Source organism: Tauraco erythrolophus, chromosome 2, assembly GCF_009769465.1.
Source record: "Tauraco erythrolophus isolate bTauEry1 chromosome 2, bTauEry1.pri, whole genome shotgun sequence".
Taxonomy (NCBI): domain Eukaryota; kingdom Metazoa; phylum Chordata; class Aves; order Musophagiformes; family Musophagidae; genus Tauraco; species Tauraco erythrolophus.
In genome coordinates this window covers 73,135,118-73,153,424 of record NC_141466.1, presented here as the reverse complement: position 1 = coordinate 73,153,424, position 18,307 = coordinate 73,135,118, and the positions used below count along the sequence as shown (strand labels likewise).

The 18,307-nt window shown below is 65.5% G+C and overlaps 2 protein-coding genes and 2 non-coding genes across 4 annotated transcripts; 2 read left to right on the top strand and 2 right to left on the bottom strand.

The window, feature by feature from the left end:
• The first annotated feature begins 3,970 nt into the window (after positions 1–3,970).
• On the top strand, positions 3,971–4,134 carry LOC147529232 (U1 spliceosomal RNA). The gene has a single exon (XR_015222035.1). It is a non-coding gene; the product is annotated as a U1 spliceosomal RNA (small nuclear RNA).
• A 2,321-nt stretch (positions 4,135–6,455) lies between these two features.
• On the bottom strand, positions 6,456–6,619 carry LOC147529231 (U1 spliceosomal RNA). The gene has a single exon (XR_015222065.1). It is a non-coding gene; the product is annotated as a U1 spliceosomal RNA (small nuclear RNA).
• Positions 6,620–7,454: 835 nt separating this feature from the next.
• ATRAID (all-trans retinoic acid induced differentiation factor) lies at positions 7,455–11,096 on the bottom strand. Its single transcript, XM_086624907.1, has 7 exons — positions 11,037–11,096; positions 10,383–10,513; positions 10,016–10,087; positions 8,065–8,136; positions 7,879–8,000; positions 7,670–7,770; positions 7,455–7,559 (listed from the first exon to the last, which is right to left on the bottom strand). The coding sequence occupies exons 1-7, from the start codon at positions 11,094–11,096 to the stop codon at positions 7,455–7,457; spliced, it is 663 nt and encodes a 220-aa protein (XP_086481033.1).
• A 2,830-nt stretch (positions 11,097–13,926) lies between these two features.
• SLC5A6 (solute carrier family 5 member 6) lies at positions 13,927–17,412 on the top strand. Its single transcript, XM_086624876.1, has 15 exons — positions 13,927–14,256; positions 14,591–14,656; positions 14,735–14,786; positions 14,885–14,952; positions 15,056–15,210; positions 15,420–15,560; positions 15,636–15,765; positions 15,855–15,943; positions 16,020–16,132; positions 16,218–16,285; positions 16,380–16,466; positions 16,581–16,765; positions 16,883–16,986; positions 17,054–17,175; positions 17,263–17,412. Exons 1-15 carry the CDS (start codon positions 13,927–13,929, stop codon positions 17,410–17,412), a joined length of 1,860 nt encoding a protein of 619 aa, XP_086481002.1.
• The last annotated feature ends 895 nt before the right edge of the window (positions 17,413–18,307 follow it).

The following is an 18,307-nucleotide window of genomic DNA, read 5'->3' as shown; positions in this document are numbered from 1 at the left end:
CGCTCCCTGCAGAAGCTCCGCTTTATCGGCCTCTGCCCACACTGACTGTGCTCCAAATTAACTACTCACCCACCACTGAGGAGTCTCCGGGGAGACCTTCGAGCAGCCTTCCAGTACCTAAAGGGGCTTGTGAGATAGTGACAGCCTTTTTAGCAGGGCCTGTAGCGGCAGGACGAGGGTTAATGGTTTTAAAAAGAGGGGAGATTCAGACTAGATAAATGAATAAATGTTTATGCTGAGGGAGGTGAGACACTGGCACAGGTTGCCCAGGGAGGTGGTCGATGCCCCATTCCTGAAAACATTCAAGCTGAGGCTGGACGGGGCTCTTGAGCAACCTGGTCTGGTTGGGGATGTGTGGTGGTTAACCCGATCCGGCAACTTAACTCCACACAGCCTCTCTCTCACCTCTCCCCTCAGTGAAGTGGAGAGGAGAAAAATGTAATGAAAGGACTGAGGGTCGAGACAAGAACAGAGAAGGAGCCCCCACCAACCATGGTCCCAGGCAAACAGACTGGCTTGGAATAAACTGAAACAATTTATTAACAGTTACTTGAAAGGATATAAAGAAACATTAACAGTTACTTGAGAGGATAAAAAGAAACAAAAGTAGTAACTTGAGAGGATAAAAAGAAACAAAGCCAGATCTTTAAAAACAACATCTTTCCCTGCTTTCCTTTCTTCCCTTGATCAACCTCCTCCCCCAGCAGCAGAGGATGAGGGGGGACAGGGAATGGGGGAGTGCAGGTTAGTTCATCCCATGTTGTTACTGTCGCTCCTATTCTTAAAGGAGGAGGAGTCCTTACACCCTTTTTCCCTTGCTCCAGTGGATCCCCTATTCACAAGGAAAATACACAGACTTCTCCAGTATGAGTCCTACCCACGGGATGCAATCCTTCCCCATCGAATTGCTCCAGTGCGGGCTTTTACCACAGTCACGGATTCTTAGGGAGTTGTTGCCACTCGCTCCAGTGTGGAACATCCCACAGACTCTAGATGCGTCTCTACCTTGTCGTGTGCCCCATGCTTCACAACCTCTCTCAGGCTCAGGCATCTCTTCTCCAACATGGGCTTCTCCAGGGGCTGTGAATGGGTCTCTGCTCCACCGAGTCCATCCTGGCTGCAGGGGTGCCGCTGCTGTCTCACCACCAGTTGCAGGGGAAACTCAGCTCTGGCACACCTCATCCCCTTCCATCTTCATTGACCTGGTGTCGGTGTGGCCGTTTCTCTCAGATCTTAGTCCTCTCTGGGTGAACTCGGCCCAGCAGGCACCCTGGGAGAGTGGTGCTCCCTGAGTTCCCCAAGCAGCTCCGCCACAGCCATCCTCAGCGAGTGGCACCAGCCCAGCACGGGCAGCCCCGGCTGGGAGCTGGGGAGTGGGGGCAGTGCCCTCCTCCCTTCTCTCCTCACTCCCAGGCAAAGCACCTTTTCTGGTTCCTTTGTCCTAGCTTAAATAGGGCAATTCGCAGAGGCCGATTGGCTCAATCCTGGCCCGAGGGGATGGGAATCCAATCTGGTGGCCAGATTCAGGTCTGACCTGGTTCCGAAACCAGGGAAGTCACAGGGAGCAAATCCCCTCTCCTGCCACCAGAACCCCTTTACATCAACCCATCACAGGATGTCCCTGCTCACTGCAGGGGAGTTGGATGAGACAGCCTTTAAAGGTCCCTTCCAACACAAACCTTTCCACGATTCCATGATTCTATGTCCTGGGATGACAGTAAAGGTGAGGCAGGGGAGATGCTCCCACTGCTTGGAAAACTTCTCCCCCGATCAGGCTGTAGCTCCCTCCACCCATCACAGTCATCATACCCCAACCGCTGGGAGCAGAACTCCCGGCAGTGGACCTGGCCATCGATGCTCAGCTCCCTCCACTGCCAGCACACGGCTCCGGGTGTGGCCACCCCACTCCCATGCCCTGCAGAGCCCTCCCCAGTCAAAGGGGCGGCAGCAGGATTGCTTTGCTCCAAGTGTCTCTTCTGCGGCTATCGCCCAGTTATTATCTATTCCCAGTGTTAATCTGGAGTGGATGAGGGCAAGGGAGAGCTTTTATGAAGCCACCGAGGTCATGACCACATCAGTAAAGTGTCTGTGTATCTCAAGGCACAGCTGGTCGTGTGCCCGGCGCGACCACGACGGAGTCACCTTTTGGCACAGCAGCCCCGGTGGTGCCGCCCTCTGCCCACGTGCAGTTGGCACAGGGCTGGTGACACCCCACGCCTCGGCGACTGCTGTGCAGTGCCGGCACCGTGCCAGGGTATCCTCTGCATCCCTGGGCAGCAGCTGGGATGGGCAAGGGACCGGGGGGACCCAGCTGGCACAGCCGACCCCAGGGGTGTTGCACACCACGTGCTGTCCTGCTCAGGGATAACAGGGAAGGACAGGAGAGGAGAACGTAGGGAATTTTTGTAGTACTCCTCGAGGTGAGTTAAACACACATTTGTGCTTATATATAAAGGAAAAATTAATGAACGGTGCATTGGGCAGAGTCTTGCCGTAACACACGGTTCTACATGGACTCTGCGAAGATGTGTCACAAGCAGATTCCTTATATCCTCTGGCACTGGCACCAATCCCGAGAGCAGCTGCGTGGGGCACCTCAGCCCAGCTCTGCTTCCCACAGTCAGCCCCTGAGCTTGGGCCCTGAGTGCTGCCATTGCAGGACGGCTGTGAGATGGTGCCGAGGCTGTTCCATGTCACTAGGGGAAACATCACTCCCTTGCAAAGAGTCCTTCTGTCTCTGTCATTCCTGCTTCCAGCCAGTTTAACTCCTCCTGGCAGTTGGGCTCTCTTGCCCTCCATGCCAGAGCATTTCCTGGTCACAAAGTACCACAGCTGAGCAGTTACGATTAGAACATCCCCTTTGATAGGACAGTTCCACTGGAAGGGACCTACAGGGATCATCTGGTCCAACCACCGGAGCTCCTCAGGGCTGACCAAAAGTTAACGCACGGCATTAAGGGCACTGTCCAAACGCCTCTTAAACACAGACGGGCCGGGAGCATCAAGCACCTCTCCAGGAAGCCTGTTCCAGGGTCTGACCGCCCTCTCACCGTTCCAGATGAAGTTTGGCTAACTGAGTTCCTTCACCTGCAGTCTTTTGTCTGAACAGTCTCACCCAGCACTGTTGGGAATCGTTAGCATTAACAGCCATGTTTAGCACCAGCAGCTAAATTTGCTGAAGCCTCAGGCTGCACCTGGGAACTACCTCTGAGGAAAGTCGAACTCACCTGGAACTGTTGCCTGGCGGCACAAAGGGAGGCCCTGAGACCAGGGCAAGCCGCGAGACACGGGGGCCACGACCGTCAGCAGGAGCTGCAGCTCGTCCTGATAAAACAGCCAACAGCGTGCCTGGAGACAGAGAAGGGATCTGATACGGAACAAAGAAGACCCCAGACCAAAAATTCCCATTGGATGCAGAGGCACATGAACAGCACATGGAGAACGGGAGCACAGACTGAGGGTATAAACGCCCAGGGAGTGCTGTGCTCAGGGTCCCTCTGCAGAGGCACCACCTCCAGCTGCTCCTACCGATGCACTGCTCAGTTAAATTGTCGTTGTTTTTTTTGGTTTGGTTTGTTTTACCTGGAATCAGGGGAAGTCGGTCAACGCGCTGCCCGTTATTTGCCGACCCCGGTGCTGCGGAGACCCCGCTCGGCTCCTCCGGGCCCCGCTCCGCGCCCGCCCTCCCGACGGTGCCATCAGAGCCGCCCCGAGCCATCGGGGGCGTGGCCTTGGCGAGGGGCGTGGCCATGCAGATCGGGCACCGCGAGGCATGACGGGAAACTCCCCGCACCGAGATCCCGCCGGGGGCGAGATGCGCGGGCGCTGCGTGGGCGCTGCCGGCGGCAAAGCGTGGGGCGTGGGATGAGGCGTGGGGTGGGATGGGATGTGCGTGGGGTTTGCTCGGGGGTGCCCGTGCGGTGAGTGTCTGTGCGGCGGCCCGGGGCGGCGGGCGGCAGATATTTGTCTCATACTTACCTGGCAGGGGAGACACCATGATCAGGCAGGTGGTTTTCCCAGGGCGAGGCTCATCCCTTGCACTCCGGGTGTGCTGACCCCTGCGATTTCCCCAAATGCGGGAAACTCGACTGCATAATTTGTGGTAGTGGGGGACTGCGTTCGCGCTCTCCCCTGACACGGCTGGTGCAAAAGCAGAAGCAGATGTTGGTACTCGCTGGTCTAGGCTGATGACCACGGCTGCTGCGGGTTCCCTGTCCCGCGCCCGCTTTTCGGTACCGGCGGTTCGTGGCCTTCGCCTGCTCCCGTCGGGCCGCGCTCGGTTTGTCACGGGTGTCAGTGCCTACCGCCGCTTCACCCCTCCCATCGCCTCGGCCACGGCTGGAGCGGAACGGGAACCGGCGCGGCTGACGGCAGCGGGAGATGAAGAGCCCCGCGCTGAACGGTAACGGGCTGCGCATGTCCTTGTGGAAAGGGACACTGCGAAGGACATCGGCAGAGGAGGAGGTAAAACCTCAGGTGCGAGGGGCCGATCCCCGCGGGGTTTGTAACTGTTGGAAAGGGCAGGGGCAAGTACAGCGCACTCCCGTTCCCGGTACGAGGCTCGGGCACTCTGCAGCCCTCGCTACCAGAATGGAGACCACCTGCTCGGGAGCTCCTGGGGCCGAGCCGGCTGCCTGCGCTTCAGGGCACTTTGGATCCAAGACCTGTTGCACAATCTGAAGGGGATTTGGACTGCCTGGTCGCGGGTTCGGTGGTGCAGCTTCAGGGAGATGAGAGAGAACAGAGCAGGCACAGCAGAAACTTCCTTCTGTAGCAGGGGGCCCCAGCGGGCAGGGGCTGCGCCCAAAAGGCACCTCCTGACAGGAGACAGGCTCTGTGGGAATCAGGACCCTTCCTGGCTAGTGAGTGCCACTGGGCCTCAGGACAACATCCTCACAGGTCTTCCTGTGCCACAGGGCCTACATCAAAAGCATGGCTGATGACCAAACCAGCTGTGCTCAATCCCAAAGCTGTGGGACTGGCCCAGGGAATAGCCAGGGGTCCTTGGTCATCCCGGGGCATCCTCTTTGAACATGCACTACCAATGCCCAGAAGATGTCGTCTACATTTCCTGCTGGAATTGGTCATCAGATCCCTAAAGCAAGGCTCCAGTCGTTCAGGCCCGAAACTTGGATGGAATCTGCCCCATCACATAACAAAATGCAAGCCAAGGTAAATAATCCACAGTAACAGACTGGAGTAGGTCTGTCTTGTGAAGGAGCACATAGAGATGCCAGCCAGGCCTCCGTCAGCATCCCTTTTACCCCTGGTTAGATCCATAAATTCAGTCAGACTTCAAGAAGGGAGGACTTTGACCCTTCATTGTCCAAATCTGAATCAGACAACGTATTTCCACTATTTTCATCCCTGGCTGCTGGGCCAATACGTGGAGTTTCCTGTAAAGCCAAGTCTCGTCCTATGTTGCTCACCAGCCTGGGCTGCGGCACCAAGGACGCTGTTGCATCCTCCGCAGCCAGGAGGAAATGGTCTGCCTCTTGTAGGCAGGATCAGTACCTTGAGTTGATTAGAGTAATTTGATTAGTAATTAGTTCATTATCTCAACTCAGTCCAGCTGGGTAAGAATGACTGGATGCCATAATTCCCCCTTTTTGTTTTACAATTTTTTGTTTTCACAAAGGCTTTATGGGTGAGCAGAGACCCGGCCCATTCATCCAACTCCAGCACGCTTCCCTCCCACAAATACCACGTCAGGGCTTGCGGCTTTACCTTCTTCTCCAAAGGACTCTCGCTCGAGCTCCCGGCTCCAGCTCTTTTGGCTCGGGCTCTCGGCTTGGTGAGGGAGTCAGGGCTTCCCAGGGTCTCACGGATGTATCACGTCGGGTCACCAGTTGTTGCTCACCAGCCTGGGCTGCAGCACCAAGGACACTGTTACATCCTCCACAGCCAGGAGGAAATGGCCTGCCTCTTGTAGGCAGGATCGGTACCTTGAGTTGATTAGTAATTAGTTAATTAGTTCATTATCTCAACTCAGTCCAGCTGGGTAAGAATGATTGGTGCCATAGTCCTACACCACAGCCTGGGCGCGCGGTTGGGCTTGAGCTCTCTCCTGTCGTGGGGAGACGACTCGGGATTTGGCCGCATCCAGACACCTGCTCAGCAGCGGTAAGAGTGAGGTGAGAGAAGCAGAGTGGGCACCGGTCCCTCGGAGGTTTTGCCTCTGACTTCGTGGAGCGGAAGGAGCCGGGAAAGGGACCGGGTGGATCCTTCCCTCGGGGACCGCCGTGCGGGGCGGTGCCCCAAAGAACCCGCTGCAGTTCCACAAGGGCCGGGCTGGTCCCCGCGTCGTGCAGCGCGCCCCGCTGCTGCCCGAGCGAGAAAGAGGAGCGACAGCCCCGGGGACAATCCTGGGGACCAGCACTGCGGGGCAGTAACAAACTTCAGCGACATCCCACTACCTGCCGTTATTACAGCTTCTATTGTTGTACCAGCCATGCCAGGGGAGAGCGCGAACGCAGTCCCCCACTACCACAAATTATGCAGTCGAGTTTCCCGCATTTGGGGAAATCGCAGGGGTCAGCACACCCGGAGTGCAAGGGATGAGCCTCGCCCTGGGAAAACCACCTGCCTGATCATGGTGTCTCCCCTGCCAGGTAAGTATGAGACAAATCTCTGCCGCCCGCCGCCCCGGGCCGCCGCACAGACGCTCACCGCACGGGCACCCCGGAGCAAACCCCCACGCACATCCCACTCCATGCCTCATCCCACGCCCGCCTCATCCCACGCCCCACGCTTTGCCGCCGGCAGCGCCCACGCAGCGCCCGCGCATCTCGCCCCCGGCGGGATCTCGGTGCGGGGAGTTTCCCGTCATGCCTCGCGGTTCCCGATCTGCATGGCCACGCCCCCAGCGCCTCAAGGCCCGGCTCCTAAAGGATCCCAGCCCCTCTGCCAGTCGCGGCGCGATCTGCACGGCCCCGCCCCGCGCATCACGATCCCGCCCCCCGCGGTCCCGGGGCTGAGGCCCCGCCGCACTCCCCCCACTCCCCGCCGACCCCGGCACAGCGCGGGTTCGGGAACGGGGCGGTGGACGCGGTTTCCGAGCAGGACGGGGCGGAGCGCGGGGGGGGGGGGGGAGGAGGTGGCGCCCCCAGCCCCGCCTCCCCAAACCGGCCCGGAGGCTCCCGCGCTGCCCCCGCGCAGCTGCCTGCACCGCCCCTGCCTGCAGCCGGCTGCCCCTGCAAGGCAGGAGGATCACAAGCTCGTAGGGACAGTTCGAGGGGACCTCAGGAGACCCTTCCCAAGCTGAACTATTTTGTGAGGGGCACAGTCGGACACACACGCCGGGAGGCTGCTGCGGGCTTTATTCACCCCCAGTCCCCACATGGCACGGCACACCCCAGGGCACAGAGCCCCCAGGGACATAGAGCCCCCAGAGCCCCCCGACCCTGCCCCTGGCTTCAGCAGAGGCACTGGCGCAGAGACCCCCCCCTCCCCGCTCAGGGGGTCTTGGCCTTCCGGCGCTGGGTGCCCCACAGCAGCAGGGACAGGCCGAGGGTGATGGCTCCCAGGATCCCACAGAAGAGCAACATGGGGAACGTGCCCTGTGAGGAAGCAGCAGTGAGAGGTGGTGGCCCCCCCAGCCCATGCTGCTCCAGCTCCAGCCAAGGCTGCCGGGCACTCAGAGACAGGATCCCGTCCTGCGGGTGCTCACCTCACGCAGGCACTTGTAGCCGTGGAAGGGGCCATCACAGAGGCACTGGAAGAGGCCGGGGCCATCTGGGGCACAGGCAGCGTTCTCAGGGCACGGCCAGGCTGGTGGAGCAGAGCAGGGGGTCAAGGGACCAGGCCAGGGCCAGCCCCCACCTGTCAGCCCCACGGTGCCCAGTACCAGGGACACGGCACCCTGGCACACTGCCATACCGAGCTCCCTGGAGCCGTTGCATGGGTTCCTCTGTCCCTGGCAGAGCCGGCTGCTCCCATGCGTCGTCACCTCTTCCCAGGCACTGCTCCCACCCGGGCACTCCAGCGCCAGTGGCACCGCGCTGGGGAGCAGAGCTCAGCACTCAGCATCGTGGTGGCCCCCACTTCCCCCCCCCCAATACTCACAGGCGCTGCAGGTGGGTAAAGCCCAGGAAGGAGCCGTTGGGGAGGGTGGTCAGGGGGTTCTCCGTCAGGTCCCTGCAAACACACACCGGACGCCATGGACCCCCACCTGCCACTGCCCCAGGTGCCCACAAACAGCACTGGCCCCAGCACGGCCCTGGGGTGCCCCTGCACAGCACAGGCGAGGGCTGCAGAACAGGGTGGAGGTCCCCTCTCTGCACTGTGTCACCAGTCAGGGCCAGGCTGCTCCCCAGCAGGGACACTGGTCCCAAGGAAGGGACAAGGTACCTCTGGGATGTGCCACAGGGTCACAGAGTGGTTTAGGTTGGGAAGGACCTTCAAGATCATCTAGTTCCAACCCCCCTGCCATGGGCAGGGACACCTTCTGCTACACCAGGTTGCTCTAAGCCCCATCCAACTGGGCCTTGAACACTTCCAGGGATGGGGCAGCCACAGCTTCTCTGGGCAATCTGTGCCAGTGCCCCACCACCCTCAGAGGGAAGAATTTCTGCCTTAGATCTCATCCAAATCTCCCCTCTTTCAGTTTAAAGCCATCACCCCTTGTCCTGTCATTACACACCTCTCTCCAGCTTTCTTATAGTACCCTTTAGGTACTGGAAGGCTGCTGGAAGGTCTCCCTGGAACCTTCTCTTCTCCAGGCTGAACAATCCCAACTCTCTCAGCCTGTCTCCATAGCAGAGGTGCTCCAGCCCTCGCATCATCTCTGTGGCCTCCTCTGGACCCGCTCCAACAGCTCCATGTCCTTCTGATGTTGGGGACCCCAGAGCTAACGCAGCACTGCAGGGGGGTCTCACGAGAGCAGAGTAGAGGGGCAGAATCCCCCACCTCGACCTGCTGCCCACACTGCTTTGGATGCAGCCCAGGACACGGATGGCTTTCTGGGCTGCCAGCACACGTTGCCGGCTCATGCCCACCTTTCCATCCCCTAGTACCCCCAACTGCTTCCCTGCAAGGCTGCTCTCCATCCCTTCCTCCTCCAGCCTGTGTTGATAACAGGGACTGTTCTGACCAATGTGCAGGACCTTGCACTTGGCCTTGCTGGACCTCAGGAGGTTCCCATGCGCCCAAACCCCCAAGCCTGCCCAGGTCCCTGAGGATGCCAGCCCCACCCTCCAGTGAATCAACTGCAGCATGCAGCTTGATGCCACCCGCAGACCTGCTGAGGGTGCCCTCGGTCCCGCTGTGTCATTAGTAAAGACACTGAACAGCACCAGTCCCAACATGGACCCCTGAGGGACACCACTTGGACACTGAGCCATTTGTCGACTGCAACTCTTTGGACGTGGCCATCCAGCCAGTTCCTTATCCATGGAATAGTCCATCCGCCAGACCCATCTCTCTCCAATGTAGTGACAAGGATGTTGTGTGAGACCATGTCAAAAGCGTTACAGAAGTCAAGACAGATGACATCAGTTGCTCTTCCCTTATGCACCAGCACAGTCCCTCCACTGTGGAAGGGCACCAGGTTGGTCTGCTTCCTGCCCTTCACTGATCTGCCCTCGGTGAAGCCGTGCCGGGTGTCTCATCACCTCCCTGCCATCCACATGCCTTGATAGAGCTTCCAGGAGGATCTGCCCCGTGCTCTGACCAGGCACAGAGGTGAGGCTGCCTGGTCGGTGGTTCCCAGGGTCCCCCTTTTTACTCCTTTTAAAAACGGGGAGGGGGATGTTCTCCCTTTCCAGTCACTGGGGACTCCCCCTGACTGCCGCCACTGCTCAAACAGGACAGGGAGGGGCTGGTGTTCCCAGTGCAGCGGGGTGCCTTGGGGCCTGGGGACAGCACGGGTGGTGATGGGGACCAGCAAGGCAGGGCTGTGCTAGCCCAGGGGTCCATCAGGGGGGTGTCCCACCAGACCCACTCCAGGCCATCCCCCCTGCCTGGCCCAGCCCCTCGTGGGGAGCAGGAGGGGGCACGAGGGGGCATGCGGACTCACAAGACGACAACGGCAGCGGCCTCGGCCAGCCCCGGTGGGAGGCTGCGCAGGGAACAGTCGCTCAGGTCCAGCCTGGGAGGGGGCAGTCGTCAGGAGAGGGAGGTCAGCGTGATGGCACCCCCCACCCTCTGCACCCCTCACCCCTGCACCCCCACCCTGCGCACTCCCCACCCCTGCATTCCCCTGACCCACCTGTATCCCCCGACGCCCACCCTGTCACCTCCCGCACCCGAGTGCCTCCATCCCGTGCACCGCTCCGCACCCCCCGGCGCACGCTGCCTCCCACCCACCCCGTGCACCCCCACCGAACACGCCGTCCCCGCCGGTTCCCCCCCCCCTCCCCCTCCCCGCCGCCGCCACCCCGTACCCGAGCAGGCGCTCCGGACGGGCGCCCCGTTCCCGGCAGCAGCGTCCCTCGCTCTCGGTGCCGGCCCGGGACGCGCAGTACCGGGCCACGACGGAGTCGTTCCGCAGCGGCCCCGGGCAGCTCTCGCACACCTGGGGCGGGGGCGTTCGGAGGGGCACGGGCATCGCCCGCACCGACACGGGCACCCCCCGGCACTCGCGTCCCGGGTATCCCCCGACCCCTAGGGCACCCCTTGACTCCCGCAGCCCCCCGACTCGACCACCTCCGACCCAAACATCCCCTACACACCCGATTTGGGCACCCTCCGACCGGGCACTCGCCGACCTCCAGGTCCGCCCCGGAGCCCCTCTAACCGGGCACCTCCGACCCCGGGCATCTCTGTCCCGGGCGCTCCCCGACCCCTCGGCACACCCGACCCAGGCACTCCTCGACTCCTGGCACCCCCGGAGCCCCCTGCCCCGGGCACCCCTCGACCCCCGGCACCCCCTGCCCCGGGCATCCCTCGACCCCCGGCACCCCCGGCGCCCCCTGCCCCAGGCATCCCTCGACCCCCGGCACCCCCGGCGCCCCCTGCCCCAGGCATCCCTCGACCCCCGGAGCCCCCGAGCCGCGGACACCCTCGAGCCTCGGCGCCCCCCGTGCCCCGCCGCTCACCGCCGCGCCGGCGGCGGACCAGGGCAACAGCAGCAGCCACAGCAGCACGAAGACGCCCATAGCCCCGGCCGAGCCCGGGCACCCCCGCCCCGCTTTCGCCTCCACCCCCGTGGGCTCTTCCGGGACCGCCCCGGCCCCGCCCCGTCCGAGGGCGCCCCCGGCGGGGAGCACCGGGCAGCACTATCCCGAGAGATCGAGGGACGGGGACAGAACCGGGTCGCTCACGGCCACCGGGCAGCGACGGGGCGCCGTGCTCACGCCTCGGCCCTGCCCGGGGCGCTCCCGGCGTGCTGCGGTAGCCGCTCCCCGGGCAGGGTCGAGGCGTGGGCACGGCGCCCAGCCCCGACGGGAGCTGCGGGGCCGCGACCGGGCCCTTCACCGGGGGTGCCCCGGGCCCGGCGGGAGGCCGCGGGGCGGTCGGGCGGCAGCGGAGCGGGACCGTGCCGGCCCCCCGGGCCGAGCGCCCTCTGGACCCCGCACCTCGGGGGTGCCGGGGCGCGGTGACCCGCCCGAGGCAGCGGACTGGGGCCGGGGGCCGTGGCGGCACCGCCGGTGCTACGTGAGGGCTCTTTGGTGGCGGCCGCTGACGCCATCACGGCGCGCCGGGAGGGGGCGGTGGGGCGGTGCGGGCGTCATCGGGGCGCGCCGGCGGCCGCATGTGGCGCGGCGGACGAGTCGTGCCGTGCCGGTTGTCGCCGCCGCCGCCGGTGAGTGTCGCAGCGGGGCCGCTCAAGGTCACTGCCCGCCCCCGGCTCCGGAGCGGCCCCGCCGGGCTCGGGCCGTGCCCGTGCCCGGGACTCGTCTTGCGGTTGCCCGCCTCGCCTCGCCCTCGGCCGGCACCGGCGGCGCCGGGGCTCCGGGGGAGCCGCGCTTGGGGCCGGGCTCGCTAGAGACAGCGGGGGCGAGGGAGGCCGGTCCTCGGGCTGGCGGCACGGAGTACACCGAGGGGGCCATGGGTCGGGCTGGACACACCGGAGACCCCGGGAAGGGGAGCGGACACGAGGCCCGGGGGCACCGGGAGTGGGCAGTGGCACCTTGAGTGAGGTCACCGAGGACACGGGGAAACAAGGAACGGGAGGCGGGGGCAGGAGGGCCGGGCCGCAGGCGGGGTCACGGGGGACACAGCCCCGGGACTCGGGGCGCCCCGGGGCCGGGGACGCTGCGGTTTGGGGGTTGGGGACCGCAGGGGAGGGGGCAGCGGGGCCGCGGGCGGGGCCACCGCGGGAGGGGGAGTGGGGCCTCGGCCCGGGGACGCCGAGGCTGGAGGCAGTGGAGCCTCAGGGACACCGAGGGGCCTCCGGGGTACAGGGGAGCCTTGGGCCGGGGACGCCCGGGGCAGCGGCTGGGGAAGGCGGCACTGCCCGCGGCACCGCCCGCCCCGTGTTTAGTCTCCGCGGTGGAATGCTGTGGGTCGACCTTGGACCCTGCTGGGGAGCCGCACCGCGTGGGGTGGTGTCCCGAACAGGGATGGTGGTGTGCGAGGCGGGAGGCGCTGCCCTCTCACCCCCTTCCTGCCGCACTGGTGCTGCCACACGGCCCTGTGCCAGCACGGCCGTGCCAGTCCCCCAGCCCCCGCAGCGGGCAGGCCCAGGCTGTGCCAGGGTGCCAAGTGGGGCCCAGCCTAATCTCCCCAAGCATATCCCGGGCAGGCATTCCTTCGAGGATCATGGCAGGCACAGCGCCAGCCCCCCTGCCTGCCCCCCGCCACCGGCAGCCCAGCTTCATCCCCCATGTGCCCCGTGCTGCCTCGTGGTAGCCCCGAACGCTGCCCCACCAGTACAGTGGCATGGGGTCCCTCCACATCCTGCACCCCTTGCCCCACCAGCACCCACCATTACCCTGGCACTCGCCACTCCTGGCTCCCAGGTTCCCACAGCCCCATGCCTGCTGGCAGAGGCAGAGTAGGGGTCTTTGCTCATGCCCCTTCCCTGCCCCACTCCTGGGGCTGCCCGTCCACCCCCTCCTGCTCTGCAAGGGCTGGAGCTGGGGGTAGGGGCAGAGGTGCAGCAGGGACCCCAGGGGTGCCAGTGGGGCAGGGGTGTGCCAGAGCCAGCAGTGGCTCAGGTGTCTGCTCCATCTGTCTGGCCTCCCCGGCCCTGTCTGTCCGTGGGTCCTGTGGGGCCGGGGGCTGCTGGTGGGGCCGATCCTGCCAGGTGGGCCAGCATGGGGACAGCTGCTCCAGTGCTGGCTGGGCTGTGCTGGCGCCAGGGCTGGGGCGGCTGTGCTGGGCTTGGCTGGGCTCTCGCACCGGGGGCGGCTCTGCCGGGCTTGGCAGGGCTGCGCAATGCCGGCGCGGTTGGGTTGTGTTGTGTTTGGCTGCGCCGGGTGGTGCCAAAACAGCACCGGTGCTGCCGGGCTTGGCGGGGCTGTCCCGCTCTGGGGGCGGCTGTGTTGGGGCTGGTTCTGCCGGGCTCGGCAGGGCCGTGTGGGGCTGGCAGAGCCGGTGCTGCCGCGGTCCTGGGTGGGACTAGTTTTGCAACTGTGGCCTCGGTGCTCTTTGGAAGAAGCGCCTGTTTTTCTTGGCGGGGGGAAGGTCAGACACCCCAGGGGTGGGCGCCGCGATGCCGAGCCCAGCCCAGAGGAAGGAGGAGGGTTAAGGGGACGTTCCTCTTCCAGCCTGGCCCCCCTGCGCCGAGTCCTTAAGGCTGAGACACAGGAGTGAGCAAAGGTCTCTGCCGCGTCTGGTGCAGCTCCTGGTGTGGCCCACCTGGCACTGACGCCCATCTCACCTCCTGCAGCTCCAAGTGCCGGGGAGATGCCTGCCAGGACCTGCTACTGGGGCGGCTGCCGGGGCTCGGCGTGCCCATGAGGCCTGTGGGGTGCAGCCAGGGTGGGTGGCCAGGAAGCGGCGGCTCCAGTGGGGCGGCAGCGGCAACAGGAGACGTTCACCATGGAGTTCACAGTGATCGACTACAGCATCTTCGCACTGCTGCTGGTGCTGTCGTCAGCCATCGGGCTCTTCTACGCGCTGAGCGGGGACAGGCAGCGCACGGTGCAGGAGTTCCTCCTGGCCAACCGCAACATGAGCTTCCTGCCCGTCGCCCTCTCCCTGCTGGCCACCTTTCAGTCGGCCGTGGCCATCCTGGGCGTGCCAGCTGAGATCTACAACTTTGGCACCGAGTACTGGTTCCTCGGCTGCTCCTACTTCCTGGGGCTGGTCATCCCGGCCCACGTCTTCATCCCCGTCTTTTACCGCCTGCGCATCACCAGCACCTATGAGGTGAGCGGGGTCGTCCCCACGGGGACGGAGGGGGCACGTATGGAGCCCAGTGCCTGGCGGGACACGCGGGTGGGCACGTGACCTCGGGGGACGAGCTGACGGTGCCCGGCGGGGGTGTCGGCTCCCAGTCCCTCGGGCCCCGGCGGACACAGCCCTTCCCCACAGACGGGGCTCCCACCGAGCTTGTCCAGCACCCAGTCCCCCGCGCCAGGTAGCACTGGCTGGCCCCGTTGTGTCTGCAGCACGGCTGCCCCCTGCGGCTTCCCCACCACCGCGGAGGGGGCACATGAGGGATGGGGGGACGTGGGGTCTCCCTGACCCGTCTCCCCTGCAGTACCTGGAGCTGCGCTTCAACAAGACGGTGCGGATCTTCGGCACCGTCACCTTCATCTTCCAGATGGTGAGTGGGGTGGGGAGGAAGCGGGGGACACGGGGGCTGCGTAGGCCGTGCACGGCTGCAGCGCTGCTCTCCCCACAGGTCATCTACATGGGGGTGGTGCTCTACGCGCCCGCACTGGCCCTCAACGCGGGTAAGGGGGGACGGGAGCCAGGAGGTGATGCTGGAAGCCCTGTCCTGCGTGGGCGGGAAGCCGCCTCCCCACTCATTAACAGCCTCTGCCACTTCCAGTGACGGGCTTTGACCTCTGGAGCGCGGTGCTGACCATAGGGCTGGTCTGCACACTCTACACCACGCTGGTGAGTCCCTGCATGTCACACCACGGCGGGGCCGGCCGCTGCCTGGCCGCGGGGTGCCCAATGCCCCTGCTGGGCTGCGGTGACAGGCGTCGTGCCTCTGCAGGGCGGACTGAAGGCTGTCATCTGGACAGACGTCTTCCAGACGCTGGTGATGTTCGCGGGGCAGCTGGCCGTCATTGTGGTGGGTGCCCGGCGGGTGGGCGGCATGGCCCACGTCTGGCACCTGGCGGAGCAGGAGGGCAAGATCTCCGGCATCGAGTGAGCAGCCCGACGCCTCTGTGCTGGGACGTCTTCACTCACCCGGGGCTGGGCACGTGGGGCAGCTGGGAACGGGCCGGGGTGGGGGAGAGGGACCCTGGCACGGCATGGGGAGCCATTCCTGCCTCCTCCCCTTTCCCGTGCCGTGGGGTGCAGGGTGCCAGTGAGGACCTGGTGCCATGACCCTGCGCCGCGGCGCCTCTCCGCAGCCTGAACCCCGACCCGTTCGAGCGGCACACCTTCTGGACACTGGCCGTCGGGGGCGTCTTCATGATGCTGTCGCTGTATGGGGTGAACCAGGCGCAGGTGCAGCGGTACCTCAGTGCCCGCAGCGAGCGGGAGGCCAAGCTGTGAGTGGGGCTGGGGACGGGGGTCCCGTGGCTGGGACGGGCCCCCCACCTCTGACACTTGCCTGGTGCCCACAGCTCCTGCTACGCTGTCTTCCCCTGCCAGCAGATCGTCCTCTGCCTCAGCTGCCTCACTGGTCTCGTCATGTTCGTCTACAACCAGGAACACCCGCTGGCACCGGCCCAGCGATCCACCTCCTCTGACCAGGTGAGTGGCCGGGCCCGCCCCTCGTCCTGCAGCCCGTGGGTCCAGACCCTGCTCCCCCCAGCCCCGCAGGCACTGACCCCCTTCCCCAGCTGGTGCTGTACTTCGTGATGGACGTGCTGCAGGACCTGCCGGGGCTGCCCGGGCTCTTCGTTGCCTGCCTCTTCAGCGGGTCCCTCAGGTGAGTGGGTGGCCCGGCAGCTGGCGGGGCTGGGGCGGTCCCGGCCAAGCCCCCTCCCACTCTCTCTCCTCCCCAGCACCATCTCCTCCGCCTTCAACTCGCTGGCCACGGTGACGATGGAGGACCTGGTGCGGCCCCACTGCCCAGGACTGTCAGAATCGCGAGCCACACTGCTCTCCAAGGGGCTGGGTGAGTGGGGGGGCTGCGTGGGGGGGGGCTGACACTGGCGTTGGGGGTCCCCAGCGCCACAGTGACTCCCCTCTCCTCTCCCCAGCTCTTGGTTATGGATTGCTCTGCCTGGGGATGGCCTACGTGTCCTCCATGCTGGGCCCAGTGCTGCAGGTAGGAGTGGGGGCCTGGGGCCCCCCAGCTCTGGCACCCAGCGCTGGCTGCGGGCCAGGGTGAGGGGCTGGTGCTGAGGGTAGTATCCCCACAGGCGGCCATCAGCATCTTCGGCATGGTGGGGGGCCCGCTCCTGGGGCTCTTCTGCCTGGGCATGTTCTTCCCCTGCGCCAACCCCACGGTGAGTGTCCCCCCTGCCCACCCGGGGGCACGGACCCCGTGGGGGGCAGTGCCGGGGGGCCAGAGTGCCCCGAGCCTGGCCAGGGGTCAGCGCCCTCCCTTTCCATGGGCGCAGGGTGCTGTCGTGGGACTGCTGGTGGGCCTGGCCATGGCATTCTGGGTGGGCATCGGCAGCCTGCTGCGCAGCACGGGGGCAGCCGGGGGGGACTCCCTCCTCAACAGCACCGCGCTCCCCTCTACGGACAACCTCACCACTGTCATCACCACCACCCTGCTGGCCTCCACGCCGGCCCCCCAGAGGTTAGCGAGACCGGGGGTTCGGCGCTGGGGTGCTGTGGCTGCGGGACGGGGCGGTGCAGGAGTGCTGCTCCGTGCCCCCCGCCCCACCTCCTCCCCCCCTGACCCCATCTTCCCCAGCCCTACAGGGCTGCAGAAGTTCTACAGCCTGTCCTACATGTGGTACAGCGCCCACAACTCCACCACTGTCATCCTGGTGGGGCTCCTGGTCAGCCTGCTCACCGGTGAGTGTGGGGGGACAGGGAAGCCAGTGGCAGCTTCCCCCCGCTCACCCGCTGCTCTGCCCCCCAGGCCCCACGCCAGCAGCGGCTGTGGACCCCCGCACCATCTACCCAGTGCTGCCCCGCCTGCTCTGCTGCCTTCCCCACAAGTACCGTCAGAAGCTCTGCTGTGGGGTGGCCGTCCCTGCCCAGGTGAGGGGCACAGACCCCAGCACCCGGGGAGGGAGACGGGACGCACGATCCCCCTGTGCTCCTGCTGCCCTTCCTCTGTCCCCCCAGGACACTAACTTTGCAGACACGACGGAGAAGAGCAACGGCGTGGCCAACGGCCTGGGCCCCCCCAGCCTAGAGCGGCAGGAGGAAGAGGGTCAGGGCTACATCCGCGCCCCTGCAGCCCCAGCCTATTCCCTGCAGGAGACTTCCTTCTGAGCTCCTCCGTGGGGGGTCCTGGCTGCTCCCCGTGCCCCCCCAGTGCCCACCCAGTCCGGGGGTATGGACCCCCGCGGGGTGTCTGCACGCAGCTGGGGAGCACCGAATAACCCGGGGGGGCTGTCGGGGCTGCACCCCCCCCCGCGGGCAGCGCCAGGGCTCTCTGCCCGCACCCGCACTGGGCTGGCCCCGGGCCCTCCGGCTGCCCGCACCGGGGCCGCTGCCAGTGCCCGCGCCAGCCCCTGCCTCCCCCGCCGAGGGGGCTCTGGGACCACGGGGGTGGGGGCGAGTCGGAGCGATGCCCTCGCCCCGCCCCGGGCCAGGCCGCTGCCCGGTGCCCCCGGCCTGGCCCCGTGCCTTACCGCAGCGCTCCCGGGCCGGAGGCTGCCCCCTTCCCCCCCTCTCCCCCAGCCCCCCATCACCCGTTTCTATTCGTTCTTCCCCCAATAAACGGTTCTGGAGCGCAGGTGTCGGAGGAGCCCCGGGACCTGCCGCGCACGCCGCCCCCTCCCCGCCGATCCCCGAGACCCCCCAGTCTCCCGCAGCCGGGGGGCCGTGCTGTGCCCGCGGGCGGGAGCCTCCCCAGCCCGCGGAGGTTTGTGGCGGCAGCCTCGGCCCTGGCCCCCTCCCCGTGGCGGGGGGGCAGCTGCTCCACGGCGGGGGGTGCGGGGCCCCCGTCTCCCTGTCCTCTGGGCACGGCCAGGGTGAGGGTTCCGGGGGGCCGGTCCCGCGGTTCCCGGCGCAGCCGCGGCGGGAGGCAGACGGCGGGTGCTCGGTGCAGGTTTATTGCTGCGGGTGGGGCCAGGCGCCCCCGGCCCTCGTGGGCAGGGTGGGGTGTGCGCCCCGCCCCCTCCCACATGCCCACCCTGAGTGTCTCCGGGGTCCTGGCCGACGT